The sequence below is a fragment of the Rhinatrema bivittatum genome, chromosome 3 (assembly GCF_901001135.1).
Source record: "Rhinatrema bivittatum chromosome 3, aRhiBiv1.1, whole genome shotgun sequence".
Taxonomy (NCBI): domain Eukaryota; kingdom Metazoa; phylum Chordata; class Amphibia; order Gymnophiona; family Rhinatrematidae; genus Rhinatrema; species Rhinatrema bivittatum.
This window is the reverse complement of record NC_042617.1, coordinates 450,657,489-450,674,935: the sequence shown is the minus strand read 5'-3', so window position 1 is coordinate 450,674,935 and position 17,447 is coordinate 450,657,489. Positions and strand designations below refer to the sequence as shown.

At 47.4% G+C, this 17,447-nt stretch overlaps 1 protein-coding gene across 1 annotated transcript in view; it reads left to right on the top strand.

Moving 5' to 3' along the window:
* PDIA6 (protein disulfide isomerase family A member 6) overlaps nucleotides 1-17,447 on the top strand; it is a 166,606-nt gene that overhangs the window by 135,969 nt on the left and 13,190 nt on the right. The window contains exon 11 of the mRNA XM_029595893.1: nucleotides 11,416-11,574. Within this exon, the coding sequence (XP_029451753.1) occupies nucleotides 11,416-11,574 (159 nt within the window). The remainder of the gene's footprint in view (nucleotides 1-11,415; nucleotides 11,575-17,447) is intronic.

Below are 17,447 nucleotides of genomic sequence, written 5' to 3'. Positions count from 1 at the left end.
CAGTCGATACCCTATCGCTACACCGGGACCCTCCTAAACCGCCCTGGGCTTTTATATGTCATCAGCGCCCCTCCCCCCACGGTGCCCTGATGCCTTTATCCATGTTTTTTGCTTTTCAGTGCTACCAGGCTTTTTCCTCCTACGCACTGTTTTTTTCCTTGGGCTTCCTCGGTGCCGTCCCTACCCGGATGCATGCCATTGACGCACACGCTGTTAGTCACTGCCATGCATACTCGGGTCGCCGCCACCGCTGCCCGAGACACTTTTTAACGATCCCAGGGTCACTTCATCGATGCCACCCCCCCTTTTGGGGATGCCATCGATGCCCCATCCTCCCCACTGATGTCCAGCCCTTTTCCATCGGTGGGCATCGGTGCCACATCGATTCGTCGGTGGGCATCGATGCCGGATGGTCCCCATCGGTGGACATCGGTGCCGGATGGTCCCCATCGATGGACATCGGTGCCGGATGGCTTGTCCGTCGATGGCATTGGTGCCGGATGGCCGTCCGTCGATGGCATCGGTGCCGGGTCCTTTTGCATCGATGGACACCGATGCCCAGGTGTTTCATCCATGGGCATCTATGTTAGAATGCATCCATCGAGGGCAGTCGATGCCAGGCTGCTCCCATCGGTGAAATTCGATGCCCAGGTGGGTCCCATTGGTGGGTATCCATGCCGGCTCGATTCCGTGGATGGGCGTTGATGCCAATGCCAGCCTTATGGCTGGCATCGATGCCCATGCCGATTCCAGGACTGGCGTTGATGCCGGGATGGAATTCATCGACTGGGAGATCCATGCCATCGATTCCATACGTGTCCATATCGATGCCACCGACACACGTGTCTGGGGCACCGATGCCATGTACACTTGGAAATCTGAGTCTGTCCAAATCGATACCGTCAACGTCTGTGGCCCTATAGTTGATGCCCGTGGCCATGCCACAAACGGCATAAATGCCCGCCTCCATGCATCGATGCCCTCGACACCTCCGTTTTCCTTCTGTGTCCTTGACGCCCTATTGATTCGACTTCGACTCAGTCGATGCCGGTATCTTTTTCAATAACGGCAATGTTTTTCGATTATTCGATTCCACATCATTTCAAAGATACCTATGCCACTGCTGTCAGTGCCCGTCACTGTCATCATTCTCCTGGCCAGTCATCGACGATTTTTCATACCCATTTTGATGATATCCTCGAAGCCCCTTAGGTTGCCTTCAATATCGTCAATACCGACATAGCACCGCCACATAATACCCTCGCCTCCTCACATTGCTCCACGCTTTGGGTTCTTTTTTAAGCCCCGTATTAGCTTAAGACACTCCATTGTGTCAGGAGCAGAGCAGGCGTGCTGACAGTTCGTCATCGATCGCCTTCCAGGACGACGAGGGCTTCCATCTCGGCGCTGGGGAAAGACCGGGCCGAGCACCGTGGCACCCATCATCGCCGACATCGTGATCGTCCGCCGCTGACGCCATCCAGCACATCGGTGCCATCCTTCTCCAGGCTGGACAACGCTCGGGCAGAGCGACATCACCACTGCCATCAGCACTGTTCCTACAGTTTTGGCAGTCCTTGGTGATCCAGAACTTCCGGATCCAGGTCCGACAGCTTCTGCATTGGCGTCACGACACATCGAGCCGCTGTGACGAGGGAAGGGAACATGAGTTCCGTTAGGGCTCCTCTGTTCCTGGCGTGCCCCACCGTCAAGTGGTGTGGGACTATGGCCATCTGTTACACTTAGCAGTCTAAACGCCACTCACGCCTGGCCTGTCTCCTCTGTACCTGTGCCACCATACCGGGTTTCAGAGCGAGATGGACGTTTACGTCCCCGGCCTTACCCTTGAGGACTCCGGAGACCGTCGGAGTCAACAATCTTCACCGGCTCGTCTTGTGGCGATCCACGTCGGATGGTAAGTACCCGCTTCGGCGGCATTCCCATAGAGTTGTGTTCTCCCATTCGGACCGTGGTTCGAAAAGTTCTGGGTCATGTGCCTTTTAGAACTGTATTAGTGTCACATATCGCTATGTTAGCTATGTTAGCCACAATATCAGGAGAACCCCTCTATCTTCTTGGGATTGCAGCAGGGCTTCTTCTCTTGTCAGTAACAAGTCCCTGTGCCGACCAATGCTCTGACTCTTGGTTCCCTCCCAACCAAGGTCCAGCTGCATTGGCTGATCTGCTAAACATGAGATTCAGCAACCATTGCCCCATGTACAAGTCCACCTTGAGGCCTGGCCACAGGTCTCAGTGTCTCCTTGTACAGCATACAGAAATGCGGGTACCACTTACCGCTCACACACCTGCAGGAGCCTACATGATATCCTCCATTGGGACACCTCCTGGTCTCCCATCTGGTCAGATATCAGAGCGGCCACCCCACCTTGTACCAAAGTCCCGGTACACTCCCCCAGGCGCTACGAAGTGCAGAGGGGAGAAGGGAGGGGGGTTGGGGAGTTTTAATTGCACTATTCTTTCTTTTAACAGAAAATTAGTTACTCTCCGCACATCCTGGACCTAAGAAAATCCAACTTTCTTTAGACGTCACAGGTACAATGGTATCTTTGGTTACCATCACTCCATACTGCAGTAAGTACATTATTTTAATGTTTCTATGTGCTTTATGGTGAGTCAACATTACAACCCCAAGCTCTGCCGCTGGCACCAGCTTCGGTAAGTGAACTGTCTCTTGCATCACTGTTGGTGAATGCTGTTTTCTCTGCGGAGTGTAACATCATTCACTTTCCTTGCATAGACTACTGCTAACCACTTTCAGTACATGCAAGGAGCTCTCACTTTTTTCAGGACTCACTATACATTTACTAACTGGGATTACTGTCACTGCCATAAATCCCTTCTGTAACACTTCTGGACACCACAGTCTTAAGACCCTCTTGTCCAGCATGCGCACAGACATTCTGATTCATTGTTATATGTCCCTGCGCATATTTTCCATAACCTCAGCCTTTCAACTTTTCATGGTTGGGCTATGGGGTTTCTTCCCACTATGCATTTTTCTCATAATTCAAAACTGCTATGGGTTATATTCAGTGACATTCTATACTCAATGGACCTAAGTGGTTTCATTGCTTTCGTCCCTGATTCTTATCCCAGTTCGAACTAGGACCTAGTCTCCTTCGACTCATGCTCGCAATTCCTTAGGGTTATAAAGTTTCTCCTGAAAGCTGTCAACCCATTATGCATCTATTGCACTCCAGCATAGTTTCTCATAAACTTCCTGGACGTTGCACCCATGAGTTATGCCCTTATGCCTTCCAATACTGCTTTTGCAACAATTCTTTGTGCATACAGACAGACAGCATAGGGACAATGTGCTTTCCAACTCATAAGCACGCATTACCTCTTAGCTGCTCTGCTAGACAGCTGCGCAGCTCTACCCTTGGCCCTTGTTCACTTCATGCGTCCTTGGGCCACATATCTAAGAGATTTAATGAACGCTCTATCAGACCTTCTCCACGTAGGTTCTATCCTCTCGAATGGTCTCAATTACATGTGTACAGGGCAAATCTTTTAACGCTGAGTTTAACTAAACTTTCCTCGGCGTCTGCATCATTCCATACGATGCACAGGTTCTGCTCCCTGCACATGTTTCCTATGCGTTCCCTTAGATGCCTTTTCTTCCATCAAAGGCCTCTTCAATATATCTCTTCTGCTGCCTCTCGTAGCCAGCATTCTTCTAATGTTGAACTGGGATGGGGTTCAGTATTCTTTTCCCCACTCCCTGACTGAGATCAGTATGCTTTCCCATACTTCTCAATCCATCATATCAGTAACCTTTTATTCTCTCACCAGTCAGTCCCAAATCATAGACTTACTGATGTTCTTAGGTTCTGGTAGCGTCACAAAACCTTCTAAACATAAATCTTGCCGTTTAATATGGCAGGCTTTACCTCCTGACGCTAAAAAAAAAAAAAAAAAAAAAGAGGTATTACCCCTTTTACTTTTCCACCATTTTTTCTTACTCCCTCGGATTCTGTTCTCCAGACATCCTCCACATAGATACACCTTTCTCTTAGGAGGTGTATCGTTTTGGGAGTTGGGTTCCCGTTTTCGGTAATCCTCTCTGAGTCGGCTTACCATGGATTATCCACTGATCAAGCCGCCTCTATTTCTCTAATCACGGAATGAACATATATATTCTCCTTATAAGTCTCATACATTCTACGTTTGAGCCTTTCCATTCCTCTCTTCCACAGTTTGGCAAGGGAACTTCTTTCCCTCTTAATGTCATTCCTGCCAGCAGGGTCCGTGAGTTATGCACTCTTTCCATACTCACCTGACTCCGTTCCTCTGCCACTGAGTAGTTCTACGCATTCAACTTTCTATCCTTTTCAGGTAGATGTTGTATCTCCTTTCCTCAGGAAATACTCTATTAATTTTTCCTAACCTCTCTCTCTCGCCCTAGGGAGAGACTGGGTTTTCCACATTCCTGGACAGTAATGCTGCGCTTACATTCTATCTACATTGCACTGCATTCCATGTGAATTCCATTTGACTCTTTCCTTCATGCAAGGGTCAAGCTGCTACTTCCAGTGGCCACACAGACCTAATCCTTCTGATTAAGTGGTCTATATTTCCTTTCCTACCAACAAGCAGACATTTCACTACAACACTGTGGGTATCCACATACTGTTGTGTCCGTCTTAGCCTTAACAGCTTCCCTTTGGTTACTGCTGCTTGTACTTTTTTATCAGGTTGCAGCCTGGAGTCCTCTCCATACCTTCGCAGCCTATTATTGCTTACATTTGACTAGCCGGCATGCTCCATGTTTGGCCAGTCCACCTACTCTTACTTTTTTCAATTCACTACCCAACATCCTTCCACGAACCCATTATGGTGTTGCGGATGCCCTCTGTTCCCATTTCCACCTCAGTCATTACGCCTTTGCGCATCTGCGGTGTATCTGGTGCATTCCCGGGCATCCTCAGCTCGGTACTCACCCATTTGTGAGGACTACCATCCTGCTTGTCCTGTGAGAAAGCAAATGTTGCTTACCTGATGTAACAGGTGTTCTCACAGGACAGCAGGATGTTAGTCCTCACGAAACCCGCCCGCCACCCCGCGGAGTTGGGTCTGCATACTTTTATTTTAGTTTCGCTTGCGCTTTTTAGCTATAAGACGAGACTGAGGGAGACACCTGTGGCTCACAGGGATAATTGCAGGCTGGGCATGCTCAGTGCACCCAGTGTGCCAGTGTCAGTCAAAGCTTGTTGAAACTTTGACAGAAAAGTTTTCCGTACAGGGCTCCATCCTCGATGTCACCCATTTGTGAGGACTAACATCCTGCTGTCCTGTGAGAACACCTGTTACATCAGGTAAGCAACATTTGCTATCTTCAAATTGAAAAGAGGATTGAGCCCTACTCGCCTGCGGTGATACCTAAGGGGGTCCCTCCCCCCAGTTGAGAATTCCTGAGGTGATTTCCGAGATCCCTCAGAGATGTGCCTTGGTCCGGTAGCTGGCTCCCAATATGGACTTTGCTGCTGAAGCAGCTGTAAGGCAACGGATGCAGAAGCCAAGCACGGCGGTGAAGGCCTAAGCCTTCTCCCTCCGCAGCAGAGACCATCTCTGTACTCAGCTGGTAAGCACTGAGACCAGGTAGGTAGAGAAGAACGCCTCTAAACCAGAGATGTGGAAGGGCTTTGGTAAGTCTTTCCTCCGATCTTCTTGCTCAGTGCGCCGTACCGATATCTTTTTTGATCTAATTCGGGCAAGGGAAGGGGGTTTCCGAGGGGGTTGAGTGGCCCCCCTCCTCCCCCCCGGTGGGCTAGGCCCCGCTTCAGGCTCGGTGGACTCTCCATGTGGCGATCCTGGGCGCCGCCATCTTGTGCGCGGTTTGGTGCCATTTTCCCCCTTCATCTGTCAATACGCGCAGTGTGGGCCGGCCTAATGTGTGCGTAATTACACACATATGTGTGCAGTTATGTGCACAGCTAAGCGCACGCACACCTTCGTGCATAAGCGGCCGCTTGGATCTAGGCATGCCGAGGCGAGTCTGTGCACACTCAAGAGGCATCAACCAGCTAAACAAGCAAGCTACAGAGGTTATGGCCCCAACAGCAAAGAAGCTGACGACACTCCCTTTGCGCAGCTTGCCATATTAGGACCGCACAGTCTGACCTGGACTCCTTCCTGTGTCAGCACAGTGAGGAGGCTCATGGAGGACTGGATTCTCAAAATTTTTCCAAGCCTGGCCCATCCCAGTCGGAGGATGGGTCAGCCACAACCGTATCCGGCAGCGCCCTGGACCTGAGCAATTCCGGGGCTGTGTCCTCCCCAGGAGAGGGCAGTTCAGCGAGAGCCCCGCCCCCCAGCTCCTCCTGGGCCAAATATGGACCTAGCGGCCTTCTCTTGGTTGGAATTTGTTCAGGAGCAGTCAGCCCAGGCTGAACCCCAACTGGGAAGGCCTCGCCCTCCCAGCCCTATCAGCATGCCTTGGGTCATGCCTCGCCTCACCAAGGGTATTCCTGACAAGAGACACAGACACCACTGACAACGGGGATTTGTTAGAGGACAGGGAAATCCCCTCCAGGCCTGAAGCCATACCCAGACCATGCTTCGATTCTTTTCCACAGAGATGAATTACCGGCCCTATTCTCCCAGACCCTGAAGGCTCTGGGAGTTCCAGGCATAGACCCTTTGTCAGAGCCAAAGAAGAATACCATCCTGGTGTCTCTACAGAAAGCCCCTTGCTATTTCCCAATGCTGGAAGCAGTCCAGGAATTGATTGACCTGGCATGGGATGCCCCGGAGGCAAGTTTTAAAGGAGGTCAGGCCTTAGAAGCCTTGTATCTTCTGGACCCAGCGGTCAAGGAACGCTTGCGTTTCCCAAAAGTGGACACCCTGGTCTGCACCATCTCGAAGCGAACAGCTATCCCTGTAGAGGGAGGAGTGGCCTTGAAGAATGCTCACGTTAGGTGGTTGGAATTCATCCTTAAGCAAGTCTTCAATGTGACAGCAATGACACTGCAGATCGCTTCCTGTTGTACCCTGGTGGCTTGCTCGTGTCTGCTTCTCTCCAGAGAGGCAGATAGCTCTGGGGTGCATGCCGGAGAGGGGACCAAACCCGCCACGGCCTTCCTGGCGGATGCAAGCTCAAAATTCTGTTAGAGGAGTAGCCTTAGTGGTGGCGACCAGAAGACAGTTATGGTTGTGAAACTGGTCAGTGGACGCAACTTCTAAGGCGAACATCACAAAGATGCCCTTTAAGGGATCTCTCCTATTCGGAAGCGAATTGGAGAAGCTAGCCAGTAACTGGGGTGAATCTCCAGTGCCTAGGCTACCGGAAGAGAAGAAAAAAGTCACAGTGCCTCTCACCCATGAGGGGTCTGGCCAAAGGCTCCCAGCGTGTCCGGCCCTACAGAAACTAGTCATTTCAGTCAGCTCGGCCCTCGAAGACCTCAGTCCTATCGGAACAGACAACCAATAAAAGAATAGGTTTGGGCTCAGTTTCGACACAAACTTCCCAATGAAGTTGGGCTGATGACCCGGCCTCGGGAAGAGTGGATAGGGGACAGACTCTCCCTCTTCTATCAGCGGTGGGTTGAAATCAAGTCGGACAAATGGGTACTGGACATCATACGAGATGGTTATGCTTTCGAATTCCACAGCATCTCTCTGGACATCTTGCCACTCCCAGCACAAGAAACTGGCAGTGGAATACACACTAATAAGGCTTCTCAGTCTGAGGGCTATAACTGCAGTACCTACACCCCCAGTAAATACTGGTGTTATTCCATCTATTTCATCGTGCCCAAGAAAGAGGGCTCATTCTGACCCATCCCGGATCTCAAGAGCATCAACCATCGTCTGGGGATAATTCACTTCCGCATGGAAACCCTCCACTCTGTCATAATGGCAATGCAACTGGGAGATTCTTAACCTTCCTGGACCTATCTGAGGCCTACCTCCATATTCCAATCTGTCAAGACCACTGGCGTTTTCTACGCTTTGCAGTACTGGGCCAACATTACCAGTTCCAAGTGTTACCCTTCAGCCTGGCAACCACCCCCAGAACATTCTCCAAAATCATGGTGGTCATGGCGGCGGCATTGAGGAAACAAGGGATCCTTGCTTGGACGACTGACTGATCAGGGCGAAGTTGTTGGAAGAGAGCCTCCAGGGAGGGGAGCTGACTGTCAGGAACAGTGGACCGAGGAAGAGGCGAACTGGAACATAAACCGCCTGGAAGTGCGAGCAGTCAGATTAGCATGTCTACAGTTCAGCCATAGGCTCCAGGGGCAAGCAATCTGCGTGATGTCTGACAACGCAACAACGGTGGCCTACATAGACTGCCAAGGAGGAACCAAGAGCCACCAGGTGACTCTGGAAATAGACCTCCATCCACCCCCCCCCCCCCCCACACCCCTTATGGAATGGGCGGAATTAAACCTACAAGGGATCTCTACCTCCCACATCACAGGAAAAGACAATGTCACAGCGGACTTTCTCAGCAGGGAAAGCCTGGACCTGGGGGAATGGAGGCTGTCGACCAGAGGATTCCAGCTTCTAGTAGATCGCTGGGGCCTCCCATCCATTGACCTACTGGCTACATCTCTCAATGGGAAAGGTCCCCAGTTCTTCAGTCGCAGATGAGATCAGCGCTCCCAAGGCATTGATTCCCTTGTCCAGACCTGGCCAGAGGAGGACTTACTGTACGCCTTCCCTCCATGGCCTCTACTGGGCAAGGTCATCCGCAAGATCGAACACCACAGAGGATCAGCCCTTGTGATGGCCCTGGATTGGCACCGGTGCTTGTGGTATGTGGAGAGTCCTCTCTACCTCTCCCTGCACAAGGACCTTCTCCAGCAAGGCCAGAATCTTCATGAAGACCCAACTCTATTCTCTTACGGTCTGGCCCTTGAGAGGACTCGCCTGACGAAGCGTGGTTATTCAGCGGCAGTGATCCCCACATTGCTCCACGCACGGAAGTTCTCAGTGTCCCTGGCGTACATACTGATCTGGAGAATATTTGAGACCTGTTGCAGGGAGTGCAGGATGCCCCCACGGATGGCCAAGATCCCCCATGATTCTGGAATTTTTACAGGACAGCCTGAACAAAGGATTGTCCCTCAGCTCCCTCAAGGTCCAGGTGGCAGCCCTCTCCTGCTTCAGGGCCGAGGTGAACGGAAACAGTCTTTCGGTACATCCAGACTTGACCAGTTTCCTAAAAGAGGTTAAACAACTCAGACCACCCTTAAAATGGCCAGTCCCCCTAAGGAACCTCAATCTAGTATTGGACTTCCTAGCAGGGCCCTCCTTCAGACCACTGCACAACCTGTCGCTAAGCCTGTTAACACTAAAGACAATATTCTTGGTAGTGATATGCTCGGCTCATCACATCTCTGACTTACAGGTGCTGTCTTGTCTGGAACCATCCTTCCAATTTACTTTAGGAACAGTACAGCTTCCCACTGTCCCCTTCTTACCAAAGGTAGTCGCAGAGTTTCACCTGAACCAATCCATCTCCTTACCATCCCTGGATAGACACAAGGACACGGAAGACTACCGCCGCCTTCGTCATCTGAATGTTGGCAGACTCTTAATGCGGTATCTGGAACATTCAGAACCAGTGCGCAAGACAGATCACTTGTTTGTTCTTCACAGGGGAAAGAAACAGGGCAAAGCAGCTTCATGAGCTACCATAGCTCACTGGATCAAGGAAGTAATCAAGGCAGCTTACGTAGAGACAGGGAAGCCTTTACCCCTTCAGGTCAAAGCTCATTCTATCAGGGCCCAGGCAGTTACCTGGGTGGAAGCTAAGTTACTGTCTCCCGCCAACATCTGTCAAGCAGCAACGTGGTTCTCCTTACACACTTTCTCCAGGTTCTACTGCCTGGACATTCAGGCCCGAGATGACTCAGCCTTTGCGAGTGTGATGCTAACCGGACCACGAGCAGCCTCCTGCCCTGTTTGGGAGTAGCTTTTGTACATCCCATTGGTCCTGAGTCCATCTGGCTACACGCTAGGAAATAGAGAAATGACTTACCTGATAATTTCATTTTCCTTAGTGTAGACAGATGGACACAGCATCCCACACATGGCTGCCAAGGAATCACCCATGAGGCAAACCTCTATTTCATATGAATACAGGTAAGCCGTTGCCCTATCCCTAGTTCGGGGCATTTATAGTATTGCTGAGTTTTGGTGCTTATGTTGGTTGAGTTCAGTGGCGGTCTCCAGTTTTTAAATCGTTTTTAATCAAGTTGTATCCAAGTTCTTCAATAATATGTCCACAATGACTTTTTGAAGAGAAAACTGAATGGCTGAGGTCACTGCATGGGATATAGCTAGGGAGACGTCAGCTTTGAAACCTGGCTCAGTCTCCATCTGCTAGCAGGGGAACACACAACCCATTGGTCCTGAGTCTATCTCTCTATACTAAGGAAAACAAAATTTATCAGGTAAGTAATTTCTCCAATGTCCCTTATGGCATCTCTAATCCAGTGTTTCCCAACCCTCTCCTGGAGGCACAGCTATCCAGTTGGGTTTTCAGGATTGCCACAATGAATATGCATATAAGATATTTGCATGTAATGGAGACCCAAAGTATGCAAATCTCATAATTATATTCATTAGGATGTCATACTAGGGAGTGACTGTGAGAATACCACAGTCTGAAATGATCCCTGCTCAAGTTTGCTGGATCTCTTAAGAGTGTAGTCTGTAGCATGCTTCCGATTTAGCCTTACATATTTGGTAGCTTATGATCAACTTCATTAAATTGTGTGCTTGTATATTCATGTATTTAATTAACATATAACCAAATATATATTTTTACTTAAGTATTTTGACATATGTCCCTGATATGAGGCATAAGGTCTAAGTCAGCACCTGGGAGATGCACTTAACATTCTGAAATACACACACACCATCTCATGTGTTAAATTAAGTACATGTTCAAAACCTAAAAACAATCCCAAAGATTTTTGTTAACTTGGAATTTTATTCAGTTTGTTCAGCTGTCGTTATCGGTGATACTATTGTACACTTTAAAGTCATCTTCAATTGATTAAAGCTACTTGATCGTTGCTGTTTACTGTGTGTAAGATTTGACAAGGGTTATGAACTTATTTAATAAATCCTAGTACTTTTATTTTTCTCAACAATTATATAAATGTGTGTATGTACACCATCCTTAAGATTTATGAAGGTTGTAGTTTTTTGGGGTTTTTTTTGTTTTGTTTTGTTTTTTTTACAGAGATTCATTTTGGATGAAACTTTTTTTCTTTTTTCTTTATCACCAATGATGCATATACATCATTTTGCTGTTTCCTGTAAACTTGAAACATACCAGCATCTTTAAAAAAAAAAAAAAAAAGACTAGAGCAGTAGAATGAAGGTATACATTTGTGGTGTACAAAGTGATCATGCTTGTTCATTGTGTTTAAGGTGGGTGTGGACAGAAGCTGGTGCTCAGCTGGATCTTGAAAAATCGCTAGGAATTGGGGGCTTTGGATACCCTGCCATGGCAGCAATTAACTCACGGAAGATGAAGTTTGCTCTTTTAAAAGGATCTTTCAGTGAGCAAGGAATCAATGAGTTTCTCAGGTACTAATTTGGTTTTACAAAATTATTTTGCATGCCTGTGAGCTTAATTTTATGATGCATATCAGAGAAGGCAGACAAAACATACCTCATTTTAAGGACTTTAGGGTCAGTGATATTTGAAAAAAAGTAAAACTGTAGTGCTTAAAGAAATATTTAGGAGTTAAGTGAATTTTGTATCTGTGTAGACATCACAGGTTGAAAAGCATAAGTGGGGAAAAATGGGGGAGGTTGACTAGTCATCTCTTAAATAAATAAATCTACCATAGGCAGCAGACAGCTTGGTTACATGCCAACTAATGGCAGCCAAGCTTTTATATTATAACGGGCATATCTCCTCAAAGGATGTAGAATAGTGTAAGCAAGGTAAAGCTGGGCAGAATGGGTGAGCCAAATGGTCCTTATCTGCTTCTGTTTACCAGATTTTCCACTCAGGCAGGCCAATCCACACCAGTGGGTTATGCACTCCTACTAGTAGATGGGAGATGGATTAAAGCTAACTTGCTAACGATAATGACATAGCCCTACCCTGACAGCCTACCAGAATTCTCTGTCTCCAGTAGATGGTGGACATATATTTCCCTTGTGAGGATTGCTTGTGGTAAAAAATAAATTGAAGATTGAAGATTAGGAGTTTGAGCTCCTGAGGTGACACCTGTTTTGATCCCTCCCTCAGTTGAGTGCTTTTAAGTCTGGAAGCTTGACCAGGTGTAAACTTAAAAAAAAAAAAAAAATCCATTTCGAATAATAGAAGGATTGAGGGCATTCCTTGAAGTTAGCAAGTAGCACAATTAAGACTAATCGGAGAAAATTCTTTTTCACTCAACGCACAATTAAGCTCTGGAATTTGTTGCCAGAGGATGTGGTTAGTGCAGTTAGTGTAGCTGGATTCAAAAAAGGTTTGGATAAGTTCTTGGAAGAGAAGTCCATTAATGGCTATTAATCAAGTTTACTTAGGGAATAGCCACTGCTATTAATTGCATTAGTAGCATGGGATCTGCTTAGTGTTTGGGTAATTGCCAGGTTGTTGTGGCCTGGTTTGGCCTCTGTTGGGAACAGGATGCTGGGCTTGATGGACCCTTGGTCTGACCCAGCATGGCAATTTCTTATGTTCTGTAGCCAGTGACCTGATCATGCTCTCAGCCAGGGAGGGCGGAACTCAGGATTAAAAAAAAAAGGCATCATGCCCCATACAAAGCGTAAAGCCAAAGTAAAGAATATTACCTCGACTCCGATTCCGCTAACACGACAGCCTCGGATAGAGGAGGCATTTTCCGGACTGGTAACTTCGCTGGTGAGAGGGGCCGCTGGAGATCTCAGTGACGAGCAGACGCTGAGCTCCCAGGCCACGGAGATCTCATTAAGCCCCAGCGCGCCAACTGCCCCAGCCCCACCGAGCGAGAGGGAAGATCTGAAAGCAATACCATCAGCTCTGCATGCAATGAAACCGGGAACTTCCATGGAGGTAGAACCCCAGAGAGGGAATGAGGAAAGCTTGTTGCCCTCGGAGAACCCTGAAAGATCGGGTTCCAGGGGTCAACCGGAGGAGCTGCAGTATCGAGCCGCTGTGAGTGCTAACCCCCTGCAGGATGAGAGGGACGAGGGGAATATTCAAGTGATTTGTGAAGTCTCTAAATCTATGTCATCTAAAACAACGTTGGAAGAAATTTTAAAAGCTATTTCTTCTATGGAGAAGGCGATTGTATCCTTAACTAGCATGATAAAAGAGAGTATCTCAAAAAATCAGGTCCTGGAAGGAAGAGTTGAGAAGATGGAGTCTGAAATCGGAGGGATAGAGAGAAAGTTAACTAACGTGGAAAACATACAAGTGAACTTAATAAAATCTGAGAATTTTCATAAGGAGAAAATGGAAACACTGGAGAACCAGCTGAGAAGGAATAACATAAGGATTATTAATTTTCCTAAAATGCATTTGTTATCCCATCGAGAACTATTCAGAAGCTATCTACTGAATATGTTAAAATTTGCTGAGAAAGATTTGCCAAAAATTGAAAAGATATATTATTTCGCTCAGGCTGCCAGTGAAATAACGGCGAACAAAATCGAAATCAGGAAGCAACATTTGATTTGACTGCAATACTGGAACAATCCCAAGAACTTGTTGTTGAAGATAGAGCAACATTGTTTATCCAACTATCTACCCCTTCAGAAAGAGACTTAATTTTGAAAACATTTTTTCGAAATCAAACTCTAAAATTCTATGGATATCCGATAAAAATTTTTCCGGATTTTACTAAGAATACTGAAATTAAGAGAAAAAAATTCCTCGAGATGAGAGAGGAAGCAAGGGCGAAGGGAGTTTAGTATTCCTTACGTTTCCCATGTATTTGTGTGGTGGTATTTAATAATGTTAGATATATATTTAGAGAACCATATCAATTACGTGTATTCCTCGACTCCCACTCACAAGAACCTTCAGGGGGGGGATTGGCGTAAATAGAGATAAGACCAGTTAACTCCAAGGCTTTAATAAATCTTGTGTTTATTTCCTTGATTTCTGCTTATACAACATTTTGTCACCCCAAATTACCTGTATTAAAATCCAGATAAGGGTTTATGTATTATTATTTCCTGATTGTAATAGGGGTAATGTTTTGAAATCTTTAACCCATACTGGATATATTTATTTGAACTTAACAGTTCTGTATATCCTCTGTTATTGTTGAAACTAGTAAAAAAAAATATTTTAAAAAAAAGGCAAGTTTTAGGCCCTTTTTTTTTTTCTCCTCTCCCCACCCCCCATCCCCCTTTCCCTTACTGGGTCCTCCTTCTCTTGGCATTTTCCTCTGCCTCTTACCCACTTTTCCCTCTCACTTTTGTGGGGAGTTAGTGTAGAGTGAGGCGGCTTGGGCTTGGCTGGTTAAGCAGCAGCTTTTGGCTAGGCCCCGGTTCTCAGGCTTGGTTCAGTCAGCTGTGTGATAGGCTGCAGCAGCGGTTTCTTTTTCTGCGTGCATTTTCACCGTAAGGCGGTGTCCTGATGTGGGCATGCACGTATGTGGGTACACCCAGGAAACCACCTAGAGCAGAGTGCAGAAACACTATGGTGCAGTGGACAAAAAATTCTAAGTGCCTTGCTATCTGTGAGGCTTGCCATATAAGGGCAATCCAGCCATTGCTCTCTCTACACTAGTGTCAGCACGGTTTAAATGCTCAAGGTGATTTTGCTACTACAGATTTTGATGATGTTGGAACATCTCCTTGGCCTAAGGTGGCTCCTGAGGGGAATGGGGCAGGAGGCGACACAGCGGACAGTTCTCCACTCTTGTTCCTAATGGCAGACGCATCCCCGAGAGAAGGGTTGGAGAGTGCCAGGTTTGGGCCTATGGACCCCAATATGGATCCATCCTCATAAGAAATGCCATACTGAGTCAGACCAATGGTCCATCAAACCCAGTATCCTGTTTCCAACAGTGGCCAATCCAAGTCACATGTACTTGCAGGTATCCAAACATTAGATAGATCAGCTACTATTGCTTATTAATTACTGTAATAACAATTTATGGATTTAACCTCTAGGAACTTATCTGAACCTTTTTTAAACCCAGTAACACTAACTGCTGAAATTGTATCCCCTGGCAATGAATTCCAGAATTTAACTATGTGCTGAGTGATGATGAATTTTCTTCGATTTGTTTTAAATAAGCTACTTGCTAACTTCATGTTAGCAAGTTCTCCTGGGTGGAGTTTTTCCAGGGCCTTCAGGCTTTTCTGCAGGGGCGCCCAGTGGAAGCGAAGCAACCTATAAAGAGGGGATTGTGTGCTCTGGTCTCCCTCTTGACCTTGAATGGAACGCCCCAGAGGCAAGTTCTAAAGGGGCACATGCTTTAGCTGGTTTGTACCCCTTAGATCTGAAAGCAAGGGAACAGTTGCAATTCCTAAAGGTGAGGAATTGCCATAGCTTCAAAGGCCTTAAACAGGCCTTTGAAGCTATGGCAATGAATTGTTTCTTGCTGCTGCGTGATGGCTCGGACTGGTTTGTCTCTCTCAAGAGATGCAAGGAGTGGGGTCCTATAGCAGATCAGTGATGGAACTGGGAGCTGCATTCTTAGCTGATGCAGACTGTGATTTAGTACAGACAGCCACTAGAGGGGTGGCTTCTATAATAGTGGCTATGTGCCAATTGTGACTGCGAATTAGTCAACAGATACTACTTCCAAGACCAATCTCACACAAGGTTACCCTTTTAAGGGTTCTTTTTATTCAAAAGTGAGTTGGAGAAGATTGAGAATATCTTGAGCGAATCCAAGCTTCCTCAGTTGCCGGAGGACAAGAAGATAGTGGGGAGTCCTTTTGGAGCGAAGGGCCACTCCATGGATTCCAGTCTGTTTTGTCCTTACAGAGAAGCAATTACTCAAAGGTCTCGTCCCTTTGGAAGATCTCAGACCTTTCAGCCTAAAAAGCCTCAAAAGGATGTGGGCTCTGGGGCGGGAGCACCTCGATCTTCACAGTAATGTGGGGGCTTACCTACTGGATCAGGAGATAGACAGGTGTCTATCTCGCTTTTATCAAAGGTGGCCAGGATTACAATGGACTACTGGGGCCTGGAAGTGGTATGGGATGGCTATGTTCTAGAATTTCTCTGAATTCCTCCGGATGCATTATGGTCTCTCCATGCAACTCACAGAAGAGTGGCAATGGAGGCTATGTTATGAAGGCTGTTGGATTTGAGGGCCTTAATTCCTGTTCCCTGATCGCAAGAAAATACGGGCGCTATTCCATTTATTTGGTCATTCCCAAGAAGGAAGAGGTGTCCTTTCAGCTTATCCTGTATCTGAAGGGAGTCAATCAACATTTGTGTGTGACTCATTTCAGAATGGAAACTCCAGGTTCTGTAATAATGGCAATACAAACTGGAATTTCTCATATCTATTGACCTGACAGAGGCCTATCTACATATTCCCATTCCCAGTCCAGACCATGGGTTGAGCCTCCTTTCCAGCAGGTGGAGACAGACCAAAACTGAAAGGGTATCCTATATGAGGATAGAGCCTACCCTGCAGCCCTTCAGTATTTGTCTGTCTCCAGCAGGTGGAACAGCTCACCCTGTGGTTCCCTGTTAGCTTGCCCTTTTTTCCCCTCGGGGTTTTCTTCTTGATTCTTTTCTCTGGGGCAAGCTCAAGCAAGTATTGTTTTTATCTGATTTCTTTATAAAAAAAAAAAAAAAATTACCTGTAAATTTCTGTCATTTTTATTAACTGTGTCAGGGAGACAGTTCTGTCTCCCTCACTCTTGGGGTTCCTAGGGGGGCTTGGCCCCTTGATTTGCTCAGCCTAGGTTCCCTTCCCGGTGACCTTCTTGTGGGCGATACTGGTGGTGCCAGTCACTCACCCTTAGTCTGCTGCCTTGCTCTGAGAGGTCCATTCCTCGGGTGCACTTTCAGGGATGCGAATTCCCCTGTGACTGTAAAAAAAAAAATAAAGAAGCAGTCAAATTTTGTACTTTGGTTGTACAAGTTAAAAAAAAAAAACAAAACAAAGGCAGCAAGATTTTTATTTGTAGGAGGGAGCGGGGTTCGATTTTCTGCTCCTCTCCTCTGGGACTCCCCTATCAGCTGTTTTCTGTTTCTTCGCGGCTGTGTGTTTTTTCCTCATGCTGCGCTCTAACCTGTGCCTGGCCTGTGGAGAGCCGGCTCTCCCGAGATGGGGTGTGCTCCTGATGCCTCCCGGGTGGGGAGGGCTCCTCCGGCGCAGATCACTCGAGCCCAGGGTCGGGCTCCTCAATGCATGGCCAGGCCGTTCCCGTCCCGAGAAATCGCGGGAACGGCGGCCATCTTGGGTATTTCACCCGATGCAGGCTCTGCTTCTCCCAGGGCAGAGGAGCCAAATTCGCCACTTTTACCCCCCGATTTGAGCCCG